This window comes from Anolis sagrei, chromosome 10, assembly GCF_037176765.1.
Source record: "Anolis sagrei isolate rAnoSag1 chromosome 10, rAnoSag1.mat, whole genome shotgun sequence".
Taxonomy (NCBI): Eukaryota; Metazoa; Chordata; class Lepidosauria; order Squamata; family Dactyloidae; genus Anolis; species Anolis sagrei.
The window spans coordinates 21,507,327-21,524,088 of NC_090030.1; the positions used below are offsets into that span (position 1 = coordinate 21,507,327).

General features: G+C 44.8%; 1 protein-coding gene across 4 annotated transcripts in view; it reads right to left on the reverse strand.

The window, feature by feature from the left end:
* MED12 (mediator complex subunit 12) overlaps positions 1–14,295 on the reverse strand; it is a 72,831-nt gene extending 58,536 nt beyond the window's left edge. For all 4 annotated transcript variants that reach the window (XM_067471616.1, XM_067471617.1, XM_067471615.1 and 1 more), the window contains exons 1-7: positions 14,122–14,295; positions 7,751–7,855; positions 7,060–7,251; positions 5,492–5,651; positions 5,172–5,350; positions 4,945–5,055; positions 2,386–2,640 (exon numbers count right to left, since the gene is read on the reverse strand). In XM_067471616.1, the coding sequence (XP_067327717.1) occupies positions 2,386–2,640; positions 4,945–5,055; positions 5,172–5,350; positions 5,492–5,651; positions 7,060–7,251; positions 7,751–7,855; positions 14,122–14,220 (1,101 nt within the window). In that variant the 5' untranslated portion in view covers positions 14,221–14,295. The remainder of the gene's footprint in view (positions 1–2,385; positions 2,641–4,944; positions 5,056–5,171; positions 5,351–5,491; positions 5,652–7,059; positions 7,252–7,750; positions 7,856–14,121) is intronic.
* Positions 14,296–16,762: the final 2,467 nt, after the last annotated feature.

Here is a 16,762-nt window from a genome sequence, read left to right on the forward strand (position 1 = left end):
TTTTAGGCTGAAAAATCTCCCCTCGGCTTATACTAGAGTCAATGTTATTTACTATGTTACTCTGTTATTAGTATTATTTTTATTGCATTTATTATTTTACTTTATTTATTATTATTATAACATTTATTATTTTACTCTTTATTGTTATTATAATTTATTATTTTACTCTATTATTGTTATTATTACATTTATTATTTTACTCTCTTATTACTGTTATTACATTTCTATTACTCTATTATTATTTTTATTACATTTATTATTTTACTCCCTTTACTATTATTGGAAGGATATGTAAGCACATTTACATTGAAGCAGGTTAGAATAATGGTTTAATCAGAGTTGGACAGCTTTATCTTAAATTACAATTTTATGTAAATATTTTTGAATATTTACTCTACTGATGCCTCAATTAATGTAATTTTATTGGCATCTATTTCTATTTTGGAACTTACCAGCACCTGCTGCATTTCTCGCTCTCGGCTTATACTCGAGTCAATACATTTTCCCAAATTTTTGTTGTAAAATTAGGTGCCTTATATTCGGGTCAGTTTATACTTGCGTATATACACATATACACAAATATATACACACATATACACACACAAAGCACATATACACAGACTGGGCCACAGCAACGCATGGCAGGGGATGGCTATTTTAACTATGTAAGTAATGCTTATTTACTCCTAAACACTGGGAATACAGGACTTGTTAACAGAGATTGGAACTAGAACCTCACCAGTGTTGGAAATAGCAGCCTTCCAAGCCTTTACTATTTGTTTGTTAATGTATATATTTGCTAACCTGTATTGTATCGTATTGTGTGTGTGTGTGTGTGTGTGTATATATATATAGAGAGAGAGAGAGAGAGAGAGCTTTGTCAGCTTGACTGACATCTTTGGTGTGGGAGGGGCTGCAAACATGTGATTGCACTGAGCATGTTCAGACTCAAGACTCCATTTTGTTATCGGTATGTTTTGGACTTCAATGTGCATAAAGTATGCTTTTGGACTTCAATGGAAGCAGATTGCATTTGGACATATGCAGGAACAGTTTACTATACGTTTGCTTTGAGAAGCAGTGAGTACATTGTTTTTATTGTATTGAAATTGTATTTTATGGTCTTGGCACCAACTGTAAACCGCACCAAGCCGCCTGCGGGCTGAGAGGGACAGTATGTAAATATAGTAAATAAATAAATAAATAAATACAGTTATACAGTTTGGACTTTCATATGATGTATACTTAAAGACTTTGTACTATGGACTATTGATTAAGAATGATGCCTTATGTCCTCAACAGAGAGAAACTACATCCTATCTATAAATGTGCCTGTATGCTGAATTAATACAAGATATTTGTGAGTAAACAAGAAGAATTTTTAAAGAAGACTTTGTTTTTGTCTCAGAGTGCATATTTTAAACTAAGAGGTTTCAAGGGAGAGTATATGTTTTGGGCAACTGCAATTTCAACTTCAACTAAACATTTTCAAAATTATTATTATTATTATTAACTTTATTTATACCCCGCTAACATCTCCCAAAGGACTGGGTGCGGCTTACAAAAGGCCAAGGCCCTCAATAAAACAACAGCATAACAAATACAACAATAAAACTCAAAAAGCAAAACAATAAACATTAAAGCAATAACAATAAACATTAGAACAATAACACCTGCTAGCAAAGTATATGTTTTTTGTGGAGTGGCATGTCTTTATCCCTGTAAGTTCAAAGACATGGTTTATCAGTTTAACAGCTGAGTGACCTGTGTGCCATTACATGAAGGCTTATGAACATCACTTTTTCAAAGGCTTGCCTTCTAACAAGGCAATGTCTTTCTTTGACTAGTGGCTTTCAAAAGGTGGTCCCCAGAAGTTCATAGAGATTCACATTTGCCATCATTTTTCTTTTTCATGGTATCGAATTGAGATGATGGGGAAAATGGGATTTGTAGGGCTACAGGCCTTTTTGTGGTAGGTGTTATTGATAATATTTCATCACTCTACAGAAGACAGACCCCCCTACCCCTAAAGTCTTACAGGTATAAGGGTGCAGTATAAGTCCACAAGCTTATACCTCCATCAGAGCAAGGCCTTGGTATCAGTTGGCGTTTGGTTCCAGGACCCTCTGTGGATAGTCAAGTTTACTTTCCCACCTTTTAAGGAGGAGATCATTTGGCCCAAGGGCTCCAAGTGACCTGCAAGGCTGTATCATCCCCAAGGCAAAAACCATTCTCCTCTTTCCCTAAACCCAGTGACCATTCCATTATTTCTTTTTAAATGTGTGGGAAACAGTCCCTGAATCTCCAGAATTTGCTCCTCTCTCCTTAGGCACTCTCTACTAGACTTCTGATCCTGGTAGCTTTGGTCCTACTGCTCTGACTTGCCTGAAGGATGCAGCTGAGGCCAAAGACCACTGGCCGGTGCTGAGGACACAGCAGCAGGTCGCTGAAGGGACTGGGGGGCGGGTTGCCTGCCGCAGGTTGGGGGGTCGGCGTGGAGGGGAGTGGGGGGGGCGCTTGTGCTGCCAGGTGGTGTGCCTGGTGCCCGCCGGTGCTGTCCAGCAGCATGGCAAGCCTGCGGGTGCAAAAGTAGGCCAGGCGCCTGGACAAGTAGGCTGACTGCACGAATTCCCCGGAATACTGTTGCAGGAAAAGAGAAAGAGAGAGAAAAGGTGGTCAGTTGAAACATTCACACCTAGCTCCAACAGACAAGAGTTCTTTGTCCCACCCTGGTAATTCCACAAATATATAAACCCATTTTCCTAATTGCAACAGACCCCACTACTTCTGAGGATGCTTGCCATAGATGCAGATGAAACGTCAGGAGAAAATGCCTCTAGAACATGGCCATATAGCCCGAAAAAACCTGCAACAACCCAGTGATTCTGGCCATGAAAATCTTCGACAATACAAAGCCAGTTTAGTTCTAGGGAATAATAATTCACACAATAATATTTTCCCCTTGTCAGGAGCGACTTGAGAAACTGCAAGTCGCTTCTGGTGTGAGAAGCAAATAATAATAATAATAATAATAATAATAATAATCCTGAAAAAGTTAAAATGAATACGTCAAATTACTCTGGGACTTCTGAATTCAGACTGACAAGAGTTTTGGAGCACAATACTTCTGACCTCACAATTGTGGGGGAAAAACAAAGGATGGATCATCAATGTTGCAATCCCAGGTGACAGCAGAATTGACAAGAAGCAACTGGAAAAGCTTACACGATATAAGACAGAACTGCAAAGACTCTGGCACAAGCCAGTCAAGGTGGTCCCAGTGGTGATCAGCACACTGAGTGCAGTGCCTAAAGACCTTGGTCTGCACTTAAAAACAATCAGCGCTGACAAAATTACTATCTGTCAGCTGCAAAAGGCCATCCTACTCAGATCTCCATGCATTATTCGCCGATACATCACACAGTTCTAGACACTTGGGAAGTGTCCAACGTGTGATCCAATACAGCAGCCAGCAGAGTGATCTTGTTTGCTGTGTACTTATCTTGTGTGTCAAATAATAATACTTTATTTAAATTCCACCCTTCTCCTTGAGGGGACTCAGAGCAGATTACAGCATATAAACAGACACAGGCAAACATTCAATGCCTTGTTACAATGAAATTCAACGACACACAAGAATTTAGCCTTCAGCTACAGGAACACTGCTCTCACTTTCTGGACTTAAAATCTCGCAAGTTCATCATCTCCATTGACATCAGGTACAACATTAGGTCCATCACCCCCACTGACATTAGGTATAACATGAGAGAGGGGGCCAGGGGACAGTTCCATCTTGTCTCCTGCATATGTCATCAGTTGGGGACCCTTCCCCCCAGCATCAACTGCTGCTCTGGGCCAGAGTGAAGAGAGAGGGGGCCAGGGAACAGTTCCACCTTGTCTCCTGTGCTTTGCTAATAATATAATATAATGTAATGTAATATAATATATTGTATATACATATAATATTTATAATATTATAATGTAATGCAATATAATACTACTACTACTAATAATAATATGTTATAATTATATATTTATATTACATGTAATATTACTAATATTACAATATAATGGTATAATACAATATGGTAATATTTAATACTGATATTGTATTATACTAATAATATAATATATTGTATGTATATGTATCTTGTAAGCAGCTCTGAGTCTCCTTCAGGATGAGAAGGGCAGCATATAAATATCATAAATAAATAAATAAACATCAGATACCAGTGGCTGACTAGGTACAACATTAGGTATTACTGGCTGCAACATAACACTAGGTTGGCAGGAGCTATGGCTAACAGCGGGAGCTCACATTGTCTTGTGGATGTGAATTATTGACCTTCAGGTGCTCAACTCCGGCCCTGGGGGAGATTGCTCAGTCGTATTTCCAATACCACTGCAGTGTCAGTCAATGGGGAAACATACCTGCATGGTAACGTATCCCAAGGACCAAAAAAGTCTATTGGTCCTTTTTATAAACAGCCATGCAAAGTCTGAGTGAGAAAATGGTATCTACAATAGGTCAGCCCAGGCATGGGCAAATTTCGGTCCCCCAGGAACTCTAGATCTGCTCTTGCAAAGGGCTTTTCCCCAAAGGAGGCAATGAAAAGTAACTGCAAAGTACATAACAAGCAACAAGAGTGAACGTGCAAAGTGGTGTGAGCACTGGACCAAGAGATCAGAGTTAAAATTCCTATACAGCCCTGGAAACGCACTGGTCGGCAAGTCACACTCTTCAGTCGCAAAACAAGGCAAAGGCAAACCACCTCTAGATATATCTTGCTAAGAAAATATTTTTGATAGCACCTTTAAAAGGGAGCAGGGAGCAAATGGTGGCCCTTTGGATGTTTTGGCTTGTGAGCCCTGTCTTCCCTCAATGAACACTAACTGAAAGGTTCCCAACAACATCTACACAGCAACTAGAAAGGAAGAGACAACCTGCAGAAGCAGAGGCAAGAGAAGCTTCAGGAGCTCGTCTTCGCCCGGCCGAATCTTCTCAAAGCACTCCAGCACCCAGGTCAAGAACTCGTGGCGGTCCAACATCCCATCCTAGAAGCAAAGGGGGAGAGCTGAGTTGGCAGCAGACCACCAAGGCAACGAGGCCTTTTGCTGATGGGCCACCATCATTCAGAAGTGGGCCTCAGCATCCACCTCCCTCCTCTCACCTGGAACATGAACATGGCCAGCTTCTCATTGTAGTCCCATTGCTTCAGCGAATGCTCCACTTCCTGGGGCATGAGGTTGGAGGGAGAGCCGCAGCTGCTTTGCGCCATCAGCTGCCGGTGGTAGTCAGCGATCTTCTGCAGCTGCTCCCAGAGGAACTTGGTGATGATCTGCGTCCATTCTGGAAAGGAGAAGAGATGTTGCCAGAGGAGGAAGGAATGGGTCTGGGAGCCTTGCTCACATGTGAGCTGTCAGAAGAACTTCTCAAGACATTCCTGACCAAATCAGGAGTTTTCTGAACTGTGAGAAAAGTCATCCTTACCACTGAAGGGGTCGACGACATGTCGCTTCTTCACCTTGGTCTCTGTAATGGCTGCATAATAGGCGCAGGTCATCTTGATCAGCCAGGCCGCTCTCATTACAGGCACAGTATACTTTGCGAGGTAGCCAAAGACCTCTTCCTTCTTGCTGAAAATGGGCACCTGCCAAGGGACAGAATCAAAGAAGTGGGAACCAAAAAGAGCAAAGCTCTAGGTCCATTTATTTATTTACTATATTTGTATCCTGCCTTTCTCAACCCAGAGGGACTCAGGGCAGTCTTACAACAGGCAGCAATTCAATGCCAACATACATGTATCAAGATTAAAATTACAGTTAAAACCAAACAGTTAAAACATAAGGTATTAAAAACGTCAATTAAAATCACATCATCCAAAATGTAATCCAGAGCCATTCCATTTATCAACACATTAATTTGTAGTCACTAAACTGTACGGCTCCACTTATTTGTCAAAAGTTTGGTCCCAAATCCATGACTTAAGTTTTTTCCTGAAGGTCAGGAGAGAAGGGGCTGATCGAATTTCATTGGGGAGGGAGTTCCACAGATGAGGGGCTGCCACTGAGATGGCCCTGTCTCTCATCCCCACCAGTCGCAACTGCAAAGGATGTTGGACTGAGAGCAGGGCCTCTCCAGATGATCTTAACCTCCAAGATAGTTCATAGAGGGAGATACGTTAGGACAGGTAAGCTGGGCCGGAACCATTTAGGGCTTTATAGGATAAAGCCAGCACTTTGAATTTTGCTCAGGAGCAGACTGGCAGCCAGTGGAACTGGCATAACAGGGGGGTTGTGAGTGGTGCAGCCATTTTGAAAGGTCTACGGTAGAGGTCCTCAAAAGTTTTTAAACAGAGGGCCAGGTCACAGTCTCTCAAACTGTTGGAGGGCCAAATTATAATTTGAAAAAAACATGAATGAATCCTATGCACACTGCACATATCTTATTTGTAGTGCAAAAACACTTAAAAACAATACAATAATTAAAATGAAGAACAATTTTAACAAATATAAACTTATTAGTATTTCAATGGGAAGTGTGGACCTGCTTTTGGCTGATGACATAGGATTGCTGTTGTTCTTGTGTGCTTTCAAGTCATTTCAGACTTAGGTTGACCCTGAGCGAGGGCCGGGTAAATGACCCTGGAGGGTCACATCCGGCCCTCAGGCCTTAGATTGAGGAACCCTGGTCTACAGTGAGTGGTCTGCCCATTTTGAAAATGCAATCTCGTGGTCACAAGATTTTCACTAGCCCCGTCTCTTATCTATTATTGATTCCACTTCCCATAGTGGCCAAGTTGCTGCTTTTGTGTCATTCTGACTTCTTCACGTTAAGCCTGCTTCACAGCTCTTGAATGTACTTTCCCTTCCCTTCTCAGTTTCCTTTAAGGATGGCTTGGAAATATCAGATCCCAGGACCTGGAATCCTTCACGGACGTCCTCAGGTAGAGAACCACACTTTGGTGGTTTCCTAGCTTTTGTACAGAGCTCTCAAAAAGGCTGAAATAGCTGACTGAGTTAGTTACTGGCAGCAAATGCAGGGACTTTGGCCTATACCTTCTTAGCCAGGTGAGTGAGGGGCTTGGTCCCAGCGAGATCGTTGAACCAGTTGTTGATGGCGCTCTGGGAGCGGGCCGTCACCAGCCAGAAGTTATCCTTCTGATTCACCTGCGGTTTTCGGCGGCCAGTGTCCGGCAGGGTGTTGCAACGCAGCTTCTCTGCAATGATGCTACTGAAGTTGGAACTTATCTGGAACAGAGATCAAGGGACTTAAGAGATCTAGAGTTCTCCAGTATACATTTCTCCATGACAAATAGAAACACAAGTGCCCCTGCATTATGCATCAACTGAAGGCCATCTCCTATTGAATTTTTAAAGCAAAAAAGTGCAGCCAGGAAAAAACTCTGCTAACTTTTTTTTTTTGGGGGGGGGGGGGGTAATGTTTCACATGAAAACTGTCCCAAATGATCCCAAACCAGCCACAAACGTGCATTTGTTCATCCCTCCAGAGATTTTATTTATGTTCTCCAAACTGGCAAGTCAAATTTCCCCAATTCTGTTTCAGATTCTTACAGAGAGGATATAAAGTACAAAAAGGACAACGGAGTGCAATGTTTGTATTTACAGATGCATATTTTTTAGTACACTGTACAATTAGAAGACCAAGATACCAAGGGCAAAACTATTTTCCATGCTCTCTGGAAGCCCAGATTTAGGACTATCTCCAGGACAACCTAGATTATCCCACCTTGGCTGGGTTGAAGTTGACATTTTTGGCACTTCCATGTTCATCTCCGGAGACGGCTGGCTGGTTGTTGAAACCCTGCTTCACGTTGAGAGCTGTGAGTTCGTCCTGATCGAGAAAGGAGAAGGCACACAGCGGGACAAACGTTACGCCAAGACAAACAGGGAAAGGGCCACCCTGAGAGTAATCTGACTAAGCCATATGTGAGGCCCGTTATTTGCCAAGGCGCGAGAGATGTATTATTTTGTCAGCAGCAAAACCAGAGTTGCAAATACAGCAATGCTAAGTGTGGTGAACCTACATAGGAAACTGGAGTACACACAATATTTTTCACCCAAAATACACTTCCAGGTGATCAGTTAGACTGCTTTGGAGACAACTGGTCCAACATTTCCAGGATAAATCCTCCGTTCATGTCCCAGCATATTTCCAATTTTAACTTTACATTTGGCCTCCCCTCTGTTTTTAATTGTGTGTTGTTTTTATTGATAATGTTGTTTATCTTATTGTTTATGTTTTTAATTGCTTGTATTGTGGTTTTATTGCTTGTATTGTTGTGTTCGGGCTTGGCCTCATGTAAGCCGCACCGAGTCCCTTGGGGAGATGGTAGCGGGGTACAAATAAAGTTAATAATAATAATAATAATAATAATAATAATAATGAATGGAAAGATCATGCAGCTCCATGAAGACAAAGAAAGTGTCCAATAACATGGCCTCTGCCAGTGTGTAGGGAAAAAGCTACTCCTTGGGACTACAGCATCCAGAATCCCCAACTAACTAAGGTAAAAAAAGTAATACTACCAATGTCTGCCTCTGATCTATGAGTGTCCCTCAGAAATGCCAAGCTGATATCCATAGAACTTCTATGGTTTAGAAGAGCATATTTCCAAACTAACAGATTGAGAGGAAGGTAACAGCTGTCATTTCCGGGGGAGAAGATGCAGCGGCAAGAATCAGAACCAAGAAATCAATTCTGGTCTCCATATCCATATGGACACTCAACAGGAACAAAGTCTCCAGATCAAGGGAAATCATAATCCTCCAAGTCTTCCAATTTGGCAGGATCTGTCCAAATGAATCCTCTCTTGCACCATTTTTTCAGCTGCTTTTAAAACACCACCCACTTTCACCTTTTGACCACAATGGACTCCAAAAGATGTTAACTTTCCATGAACCCAACAAAGTGGAGCCTTGCCCTTCCCTGGAGCACAAGTGTCCTGTTGCAGCTTCTCCTATTAACAACAACAACAATAATAATGACACTGGCACAAGCCAGTAAAGACAGTCCCAGTGGTGATCGGCACACTGAGTGCAGTGCCTAATGACCTTGGCTTGCACTTAAAAACAATAGGTGCTGACAAAATTACTATCTTTTAGTTGCAAAAGGCCACCCTACTCAGATCTGTACACATTATTCACCAATACATCACACAGTCCCAGACACTTGTGAAGTTTCTGACATGTAATCAGATACAAAAGTGATCTTGTTTGCTATGTGCTAATCTTATAATGTATATAATAATAATAATAATAATAATAATAATAATAATAATAGCCTTTGAAGACTGCTCGGAAGCTTCAAATAGTCCGACGAGAGGCAGCCAGGTTAATAACTGGGGCGGCATATGGGGAGCACACAACTTCTGTTACGTCAGCTCCACTGGCTACATGTTTGCTACCGGGCACAATTCAAAGTGCTGGCTCTGGCCATTAAAGCCCTAAACAGCCCCGGCCCAAATTACCTGTCCGAATGCATCTCCCCCTATGAACCATCGCGGAGATTAAGATCCTACGGGGAGGCCCTGCTTTCCGCCCCGCCATTGTCACAGGCTCGATTGGTGGGGACGAGAGACAGGGCCTTCTCGGTGATTGCTCCCCAGCTATGGAACTCCCTTCCTGGTGAGATCAGGCTGACCCCCTCTCTCCTGTCCTTTAGAAGGATAGTAAAAACTTGGCTGTGGGACCAAGCTTTCGGGACAGGGCAATAAAGCAGCAATAGGAAAGATGACCAGGCCAATTAGATTTGACGTGGATGACTAGGACAGTTTTAAATAGTGTATTTTAATATTTTGATAAATGTTTTTAATGTTTACGTATGTATATAAGAATTTGTGTCCCGGCATTGAACGCTTGCCGTATATATGCTGTGCTCCGGAATATAAATGTTTTAAATAATAAATAAATAATGCTATTTCCTGCCTCTCCCTGTGGCTCAAAGATGGATACAACATCACTAAAACAGGAGTTAAAATACTGTTTAAACACAATCAACATTTCTAGCTGAAATGTTCTTCCTCATTCATAACTATGGGCCTGGCTCAACAGATCCAGCTCCTCAGAGGGATTCATAGTCTCCAGGCCTTGGACCATTGCAGTTGCCTTTCTCTGGACACATTCCCTCTTGTCCGTCTCCTTGAATGGCTTTGCCCAGAACTGGACACAGGGTTATTACTCCAGGGAAAATCCTTCCAAGTCCTTTGGGTTCACCAGATTTAATGCAAAAATACAAAATCATAGAACCCTAGATTCGGAAGAGACCCCTCCAAGGGTCATCCAGTCTAACCCAGGCAGGAAGGCACCATCCGATTCCTCCATACAGATGGCCATCCAGCTTCTGATTCAAAGCCTCCAGAGAAGGAGACTCTACCAGATTCCCAGGCAGCGAATTCCATTGCTGAACAACTTTTATCACCAGGTAGTTCTTCCTAATGTTTAGGTGTAGACTCCTTTCCTTGAGTCCTGGTATCTGGAGCAGGACACAATGTGACCTCCTTTCCAATATTTCAACAGGCCTCTCTTGGTCCTTCTCAGCCTTCTCTTCTTCATGCTAAACAGCCACAGCTCTTTAAGCTGCTCATCCCCCTCCTTAGAGGGATTCATAGTTTCCAGAGCTTTGACCATTTTGGTCATCATCCTTCTCTGGACACCGTCCACCTTACCCATATCCTTCTTGAATAGCTTTGACTAGAACTGGACACAGGGTTATGATTCCAGGTGAAGAGTTCTAACTATGGCTTCTCTTGATCTCAATACTATTGTCTTAGATCAGTCTGGTGTTTGATGAAACTCCAGACCGTCTCCATGACATGACTGTGGCCAGAGAAAAGAATGTAAACATCCAGGAAATCCCTATTGGATGCCCCCCGCCTCATGAACAAACCAAGGGTGGGCAACTTGGAAGTTCCTGAACAGACTCAGAAGCAGAGTGAGCAGATCAAAAGACAACCTGGCAAAATGGCCTTATCTAGAAGAATCCTCCACCTTGTGCAACTGTGGAACAGAACAAACAACTCAGCACCTGTAAGCTTGCCCACCGTGCCCTGCTAAATGGACAGAAGAACAGTTTAAAGCTACAGACAATGCAGTCGCTGTTGCCCTTTTTTGGTCTAACATTATTTAGTTGCTTATGCTCCCCTTATTTTATCAGTTGTATACTTGTTTATGCAATGCTTTTGACACAAAATAAAATCTGGCAGTGCGAACTCATGTAATCCATTTCAAAGCAGAAAACCTGGATCAAATCCTGAGATACAGGACCTATCTGGAAGGGCCCCAAGGCCCCTTCCAAACAGCTGTATAAAATCCACATTGAACTGGATTATTTGGCAGTGTGGACTCAGATAATCCAGTTCAGAGCAGCTATTGTGGATTATCTGCCTTGATATTCTGGGTTACATGGCTTGTGGAAGAGCCCTGTTTTTTTGTTTTTTTTGTTTTTTTTTGTCGTGTCAGAAGCAACTTGAGAAACTCCAAGTCGCTTCTGGTGTGAGAGAATTGACCGTCTGCAAGGACGTTGCCCAGGGGACGCCCGGATGTTTTGATGTTTATACCATCCTTGTGAGAGGCTTCTCTCATGTCCCCGCATGAGGAGCTGGAGCTGATAGAGGGAGCTCATCAACGTTCTCCCTGGATTCGAACCTGCGACCTGTAAGTCCAGTCCTGCCGGCACAAGGGTTTAACCCACTGTGCCACCGGGGGCTCCTTAGAGCCCTGATATTGTGAACCTGTTCAAATTGACTTAGGGCCCTTCCAGGTAGGACCTATATCCCAGCATCCGATCCCAGGTTTTCTGCTTATCCCAGATTATCTGGCAGTGTGGACTCATATAATCCGCTTTAAAGCAGAAAACCTGGGATCAAATCCTGAGATGCAGGGCCTATTTGGAAGGGCCCCGAGGCCCCTTCCAAACAGCTGTATAAAATCCACATTGAACTGGATTATTTGGCAGTGGGGACTCAGATAATACAGTTCAGAGCAGCTATTGTGGATTATCTGCTTGATATTTTGGGTTACATGGCTATGTGAAAGAGCCCTGATATAGTGAACCTGTTCAAATTGACTTAGGGCCCTTCCAGGCAGGACCTGTATCCCAGCATCCGATCCCAGGTTTTCTGTTTATCCCAGATTATGTGGCAGTGCGAACTCACTGCCAGATAATCTCACTCCGTAAGATTATAAACGGAGTGAGTTCAGAGTGATAATCTCACTTTGAACTCACTCTATTCAGACGACCAGAATTTACTTGAAGTTCTCAATTTTAGGCGTAGAGCATTTACGGTGGTGGCTCCTTACCTGTGGAATGCCTTTTATTTATTTCGCGCATTTCTACCCCGCACTTCTCAAACCCCGAGGGGGACTCAGGGCGGCTTACAAAAGGCACAATTCGATGCCAACATAAACATAACAATGGATAAAACATGTAAACAGCAATTATAACAATTAAGACAGTCAGTCCATACATTAAAATCAATAAAACAATCTAATGCTCAGCGTTCGCCATCTCATAGTCTGTAAATTCATTCCACATTGTCAAGTACTCTCGATTCTGGTCATCATTGTCCTTATCTAACCACCAGATTGCCCGAAAGCCTAGTCCCATAACCATGTTTTTAATTTCCTTCTGAAAGAGAGGAGGGATGTCGATTACCTAATTTCCCCGAGGAGTGAATTCCACAGGTGAGGGGCCACCACCGAGAAGGCCCTGCTCCTTGTCCCCACCAATCTCACTTGTGATAGAGGTGGGATCGAGAGCAGGGCCTCCTCAGAAGATCTCAAACTCCGAGGTGTGACGTAGAGGGAGATGCGTTCGGACAGGTATGTTGGGCCAGACCGAATAGGGTTTTGTAGGTCAAAACCAGCACTTTGAATTGTGCTTGGAACTGGATCGGCAGCCAGTGGAGCTGACATAACAGAGGGGTGGTATGCTCCCTGTATGACGCTCCAATGACTAATCTGGCTGCTGCCCGCTGGACTAATTGAAGTTTCCGAACAGTCTTCAAAGGCAACCCCACGTAGAGTGCATTGCAGTAATCTATGCGGGATATAACAAGAGCGTGGACCATTGTGGCCAGATCTGACTTCCCAAGGAATGGGCGCAACTGGTACACAAGTTTTAACTATGCAAAAGCTCTCCCGGCCACCGCTGAGACCTGGGGTTCCAAGCTCAGCGATGAATCCAGGATCTCTCCCAAGCTGCGAACCTGTGTCTTCAGGGGGAGTGTAACCCCGTCTAACACAGGCTGTAACCCTATGCCCTGTTCGGCCTTACGACTGACCAGTAGGACCTCTGTCTTGTCTGGATTCAGTTTCAATTTGTTAGCTCTCATCCAGTCTGACACAGCAGCCAAGCACCGGTTCAAGGTCTGGACAGTCTCCTTGGTGACAGGTGGGAAGGAGTGACAGATATGGACATCATCTGCATAGAGATAACACCTCATTCCGAAACTCCAAATGATCTCCCCCAGCAGCTTCATGTAGATGTTAAACAACATCGGGGACAGAATTGAACCCTTGCCAGTGGGGACACGAGCTCTCTGAGATTTACTATCCTTTCATAGAACTTGTAAAACTTATTTATTTAGGCTGGCATTTGAACCTTACTGATCGAATTTTTCTTTCATTTTAATGTTATGTATTGCATGTGTATATTGTGAACCGCTCCGAGCCTTCGGGGAGTGGCGGTATATAAAACGGATAAATGAATAAATAAATATAATCCGCTTTAAAGAAGAAAACCTGGGATCAGATGCTGGGATAGAGGGCTTATCTGAAAGGGCCCTGAGGCTCCTTCTACACTGCCACATAATCCAGATTATCAAAGCAGATATTGCACATTGTCTGCTTTGAAGTGGATTATACGAGTCTACACTGCTACATGATCCAGTTCAAAGCAGAAAATCTGAGCTTTATGTGACAGTGCAGAAGGGGCCAAAGTGGCCAGGGATTAAAAGTGAATTCCAAGGCATCCTTCTGAGGTTCTGCAACCCATCACAGCGATACTCCTCTGTGTGCAACCGAGGATGGGCTTGGCCTGTGCGGGGAGAGGCCCTCTCCTTCCTTCCGCCCGCTGCCCCGCGCCCTCCTCCGCCTCACCTCCTTCTGCTTGGGGTCCTGCGGGTACACATCCGGCGGTCCCAGCCGCGGCCGCTTGAGAGGCCGGTGTTCGTAGCTGAGGACCCCGAAGGCCGCCATGGCGAGGACGGAGCAGCCCTGGCCGCCGCCGCCGCCCAGCCACAACAAGGGCCGGCGGGACCAGCCGAGCCACTTCCGGCGGCGGCCGGAAAAAGCCCGGCCCGGAGGGGTTTGGAGGTTGCTCCGCGGGGCGCCCAAAGCGGACGGAGGAACTACGTGAAGCCGGAACCAAACTCTCGGGGCGGAGGAGCGGGCGGAAAAGGAAAAAGGGAGCACCGTTGTGACGTTCGCGGCGGAAAGTGCCGAACGAGAACGAAGTTCCGAAGACTGTTGTCGTCCTCTTCGCTCTCATTGGACAGGCGGAAGAAGCCACGCCTTCTCCACTCGGAGATGGCCGGATGGGGACGGAAAAGGCCGAGACCTGTCGCCCCCTGGCGTTCGGCCTCGGTAGCTGCAGCAGAAAGGCGCAAGCTCTGCAAACACGAAGGTTTTCATGGCTGGCGGAAAAGGCCGAAATTGTCGCCCCCTGGCGTTCGGCCTCGGTAGCTGCAGCAGAAAGGCGCAAGCTCTGCAAACACGAAGGCTTTCATGGCTGGCGGAAAAGGCCGAAATTGTCGCCCTCTGGCGTTCGGCCTCGGTAGCTGCAGCCAAAAAGGCGCAAGCTCTGCAAACACGAAGGCTTTCATGGCTGGAATCACTGTGTTGTTAGGAGCCCCCGGTGGCGCAGTGGGTTAAACCCCTGTGCCGGCAGGACTGAAGACCAACAGGTCGCAGGTTCGAATCCGGGGAAAGGCAGATGAGCTCCCTCTATCAGCTCCAGCTCCTCATGTGGGGGCGTGAGAGAAGCCTCCCACAAGGATGATAAAACACATCAAATCATCCGGGCGTCCCCTGGGCAACGTTGGCCAATTCTCTCACACCAGAAGCGACTTGCAGTTTCTCAAGTCGCTCTTGACACGACAAAAAAAAAACCTGTGTTGTAAGTTTTTCGGGCTGTCTGGCCATGTTCCCAGAAGCACTCTCTCCTGACATTTCTCCTCCATCTATGGCAGGCATCCTTCTCTCATGTCTCCTCTCAGCCTAGAGCTTCAGAGAGCTTCTGTTCAACCATCTCAAAGCTCCCTTCTTGAGCTGTGATGGCACGATCATCAGCATAGATGAAACTCTCTGTCCCTTCTGGCAGTGGCTGGTCATTTGTGTAGATGTTGAACATGGGTGGAGCAAGCACGCTCCCCTGAGGCAGGCCGTTCTTCTGTTTCCGCCATCTGCTTCTCTGGCCCTGGAACTCAACAAAGAAGCTCCTGTTGATATCGAGCTGCTTTTAGTAGGGTCTCCTCAGCGGAGGGGATCCCCAAGGACCGCGTAAAAAAGGGCCCCGAAACCATGGTGAGGCCAGTGAAGCCAATTTCAGCAATTTAAAATATTAAAAATAATAATGCCCACCAAAGTGGAAGAAGTTTCTTTTAAGCGACCGAGGTGTTTATTTAGCGATTCAGCTGATATCGGATGCATTGCAGGAATCATTCCACTGCAAGCATGCCAGTACAAAGAATACAGACATATTTATAGTAAAAATACAAAGGAAAACTTTCAAAATTCCCGCACGCCCCTTGCCGGCCGGCTTCACGCTGATTGGCTGAGGCTGGAACAGCTGGGAGGAGGCTGGGTGGCCCGCCCCTGCTCTGGACCAATCAGCGCGTTTCTTCGCCTCTAGAGGGCCAATGAGCGCCCTCCGCTCGCCTCGCAAGATGGACAAATCAGGTGAGAGGAGGCGGTACGGCCATGAACAATGGAGGGGGGAAATGATGGGATTAGGAGTTGCCAGCAAGCCTTTGTCTCAGGCCGGCAAGGTGTGATCTTTGTAAACAAAAGTCTTCCTGTTTGAAATGGCTTTGGGGAAAAGACAATATTGGGTCAGACAGTGGACCTCAAAAGGGATCAACGCTGCCTTTGTAATTTCAATCATTTTTCCTTGTTCTCATGAATTCCTTTATCTCATCAGACAGGCTCAGAAAATGAGATAAGGAAGACATGGCTACTGTCTCATGCAGATGAGTGGATCAATGGATGAGACAGGGATTTCCCCCCAAGCATTGCAACAGTTCCTGGTCACTTTTTGTAAGGGAAAGGTCAAGAGGGAAAAAAAGGGGAAGGGGGAAAACAAGTTACATTTCATACAGTAATACCTTTATACAGAGTTCATAAGGGAAGCCCCATCCCCAGCCCATACCCCAATAAGTTTTATTTCAATATTTGATCTTTATTATAACACAAACTAGAAATCCCATGCTCTTGGGAAAGGCGCGCGGAAACTGAGGTTGCTAGCAGTTCAAATCAAGCATTGATAGAAAGTTCGTGGCCAGGGTTGTGGCAAACAGTCCAAATCACGCAGCAGAGAGTCATTCTTCAGGCAGAAGCCAGCAGATGGGCGCTGAGTTGATCAATAACAGAATCCATCGCTCAGCCCTTGGGGAACTACAACTCTCACAAAAGGGCAGAAGCCCCAAGATCCAGCCATTTCCCAAAAAGCCTCGTGGGGTCCTTGTTGTTGTCAGTGCCTTGGCAATGTGGCCAAGACTTAACCCTTGTTGTGTAGTCTGGT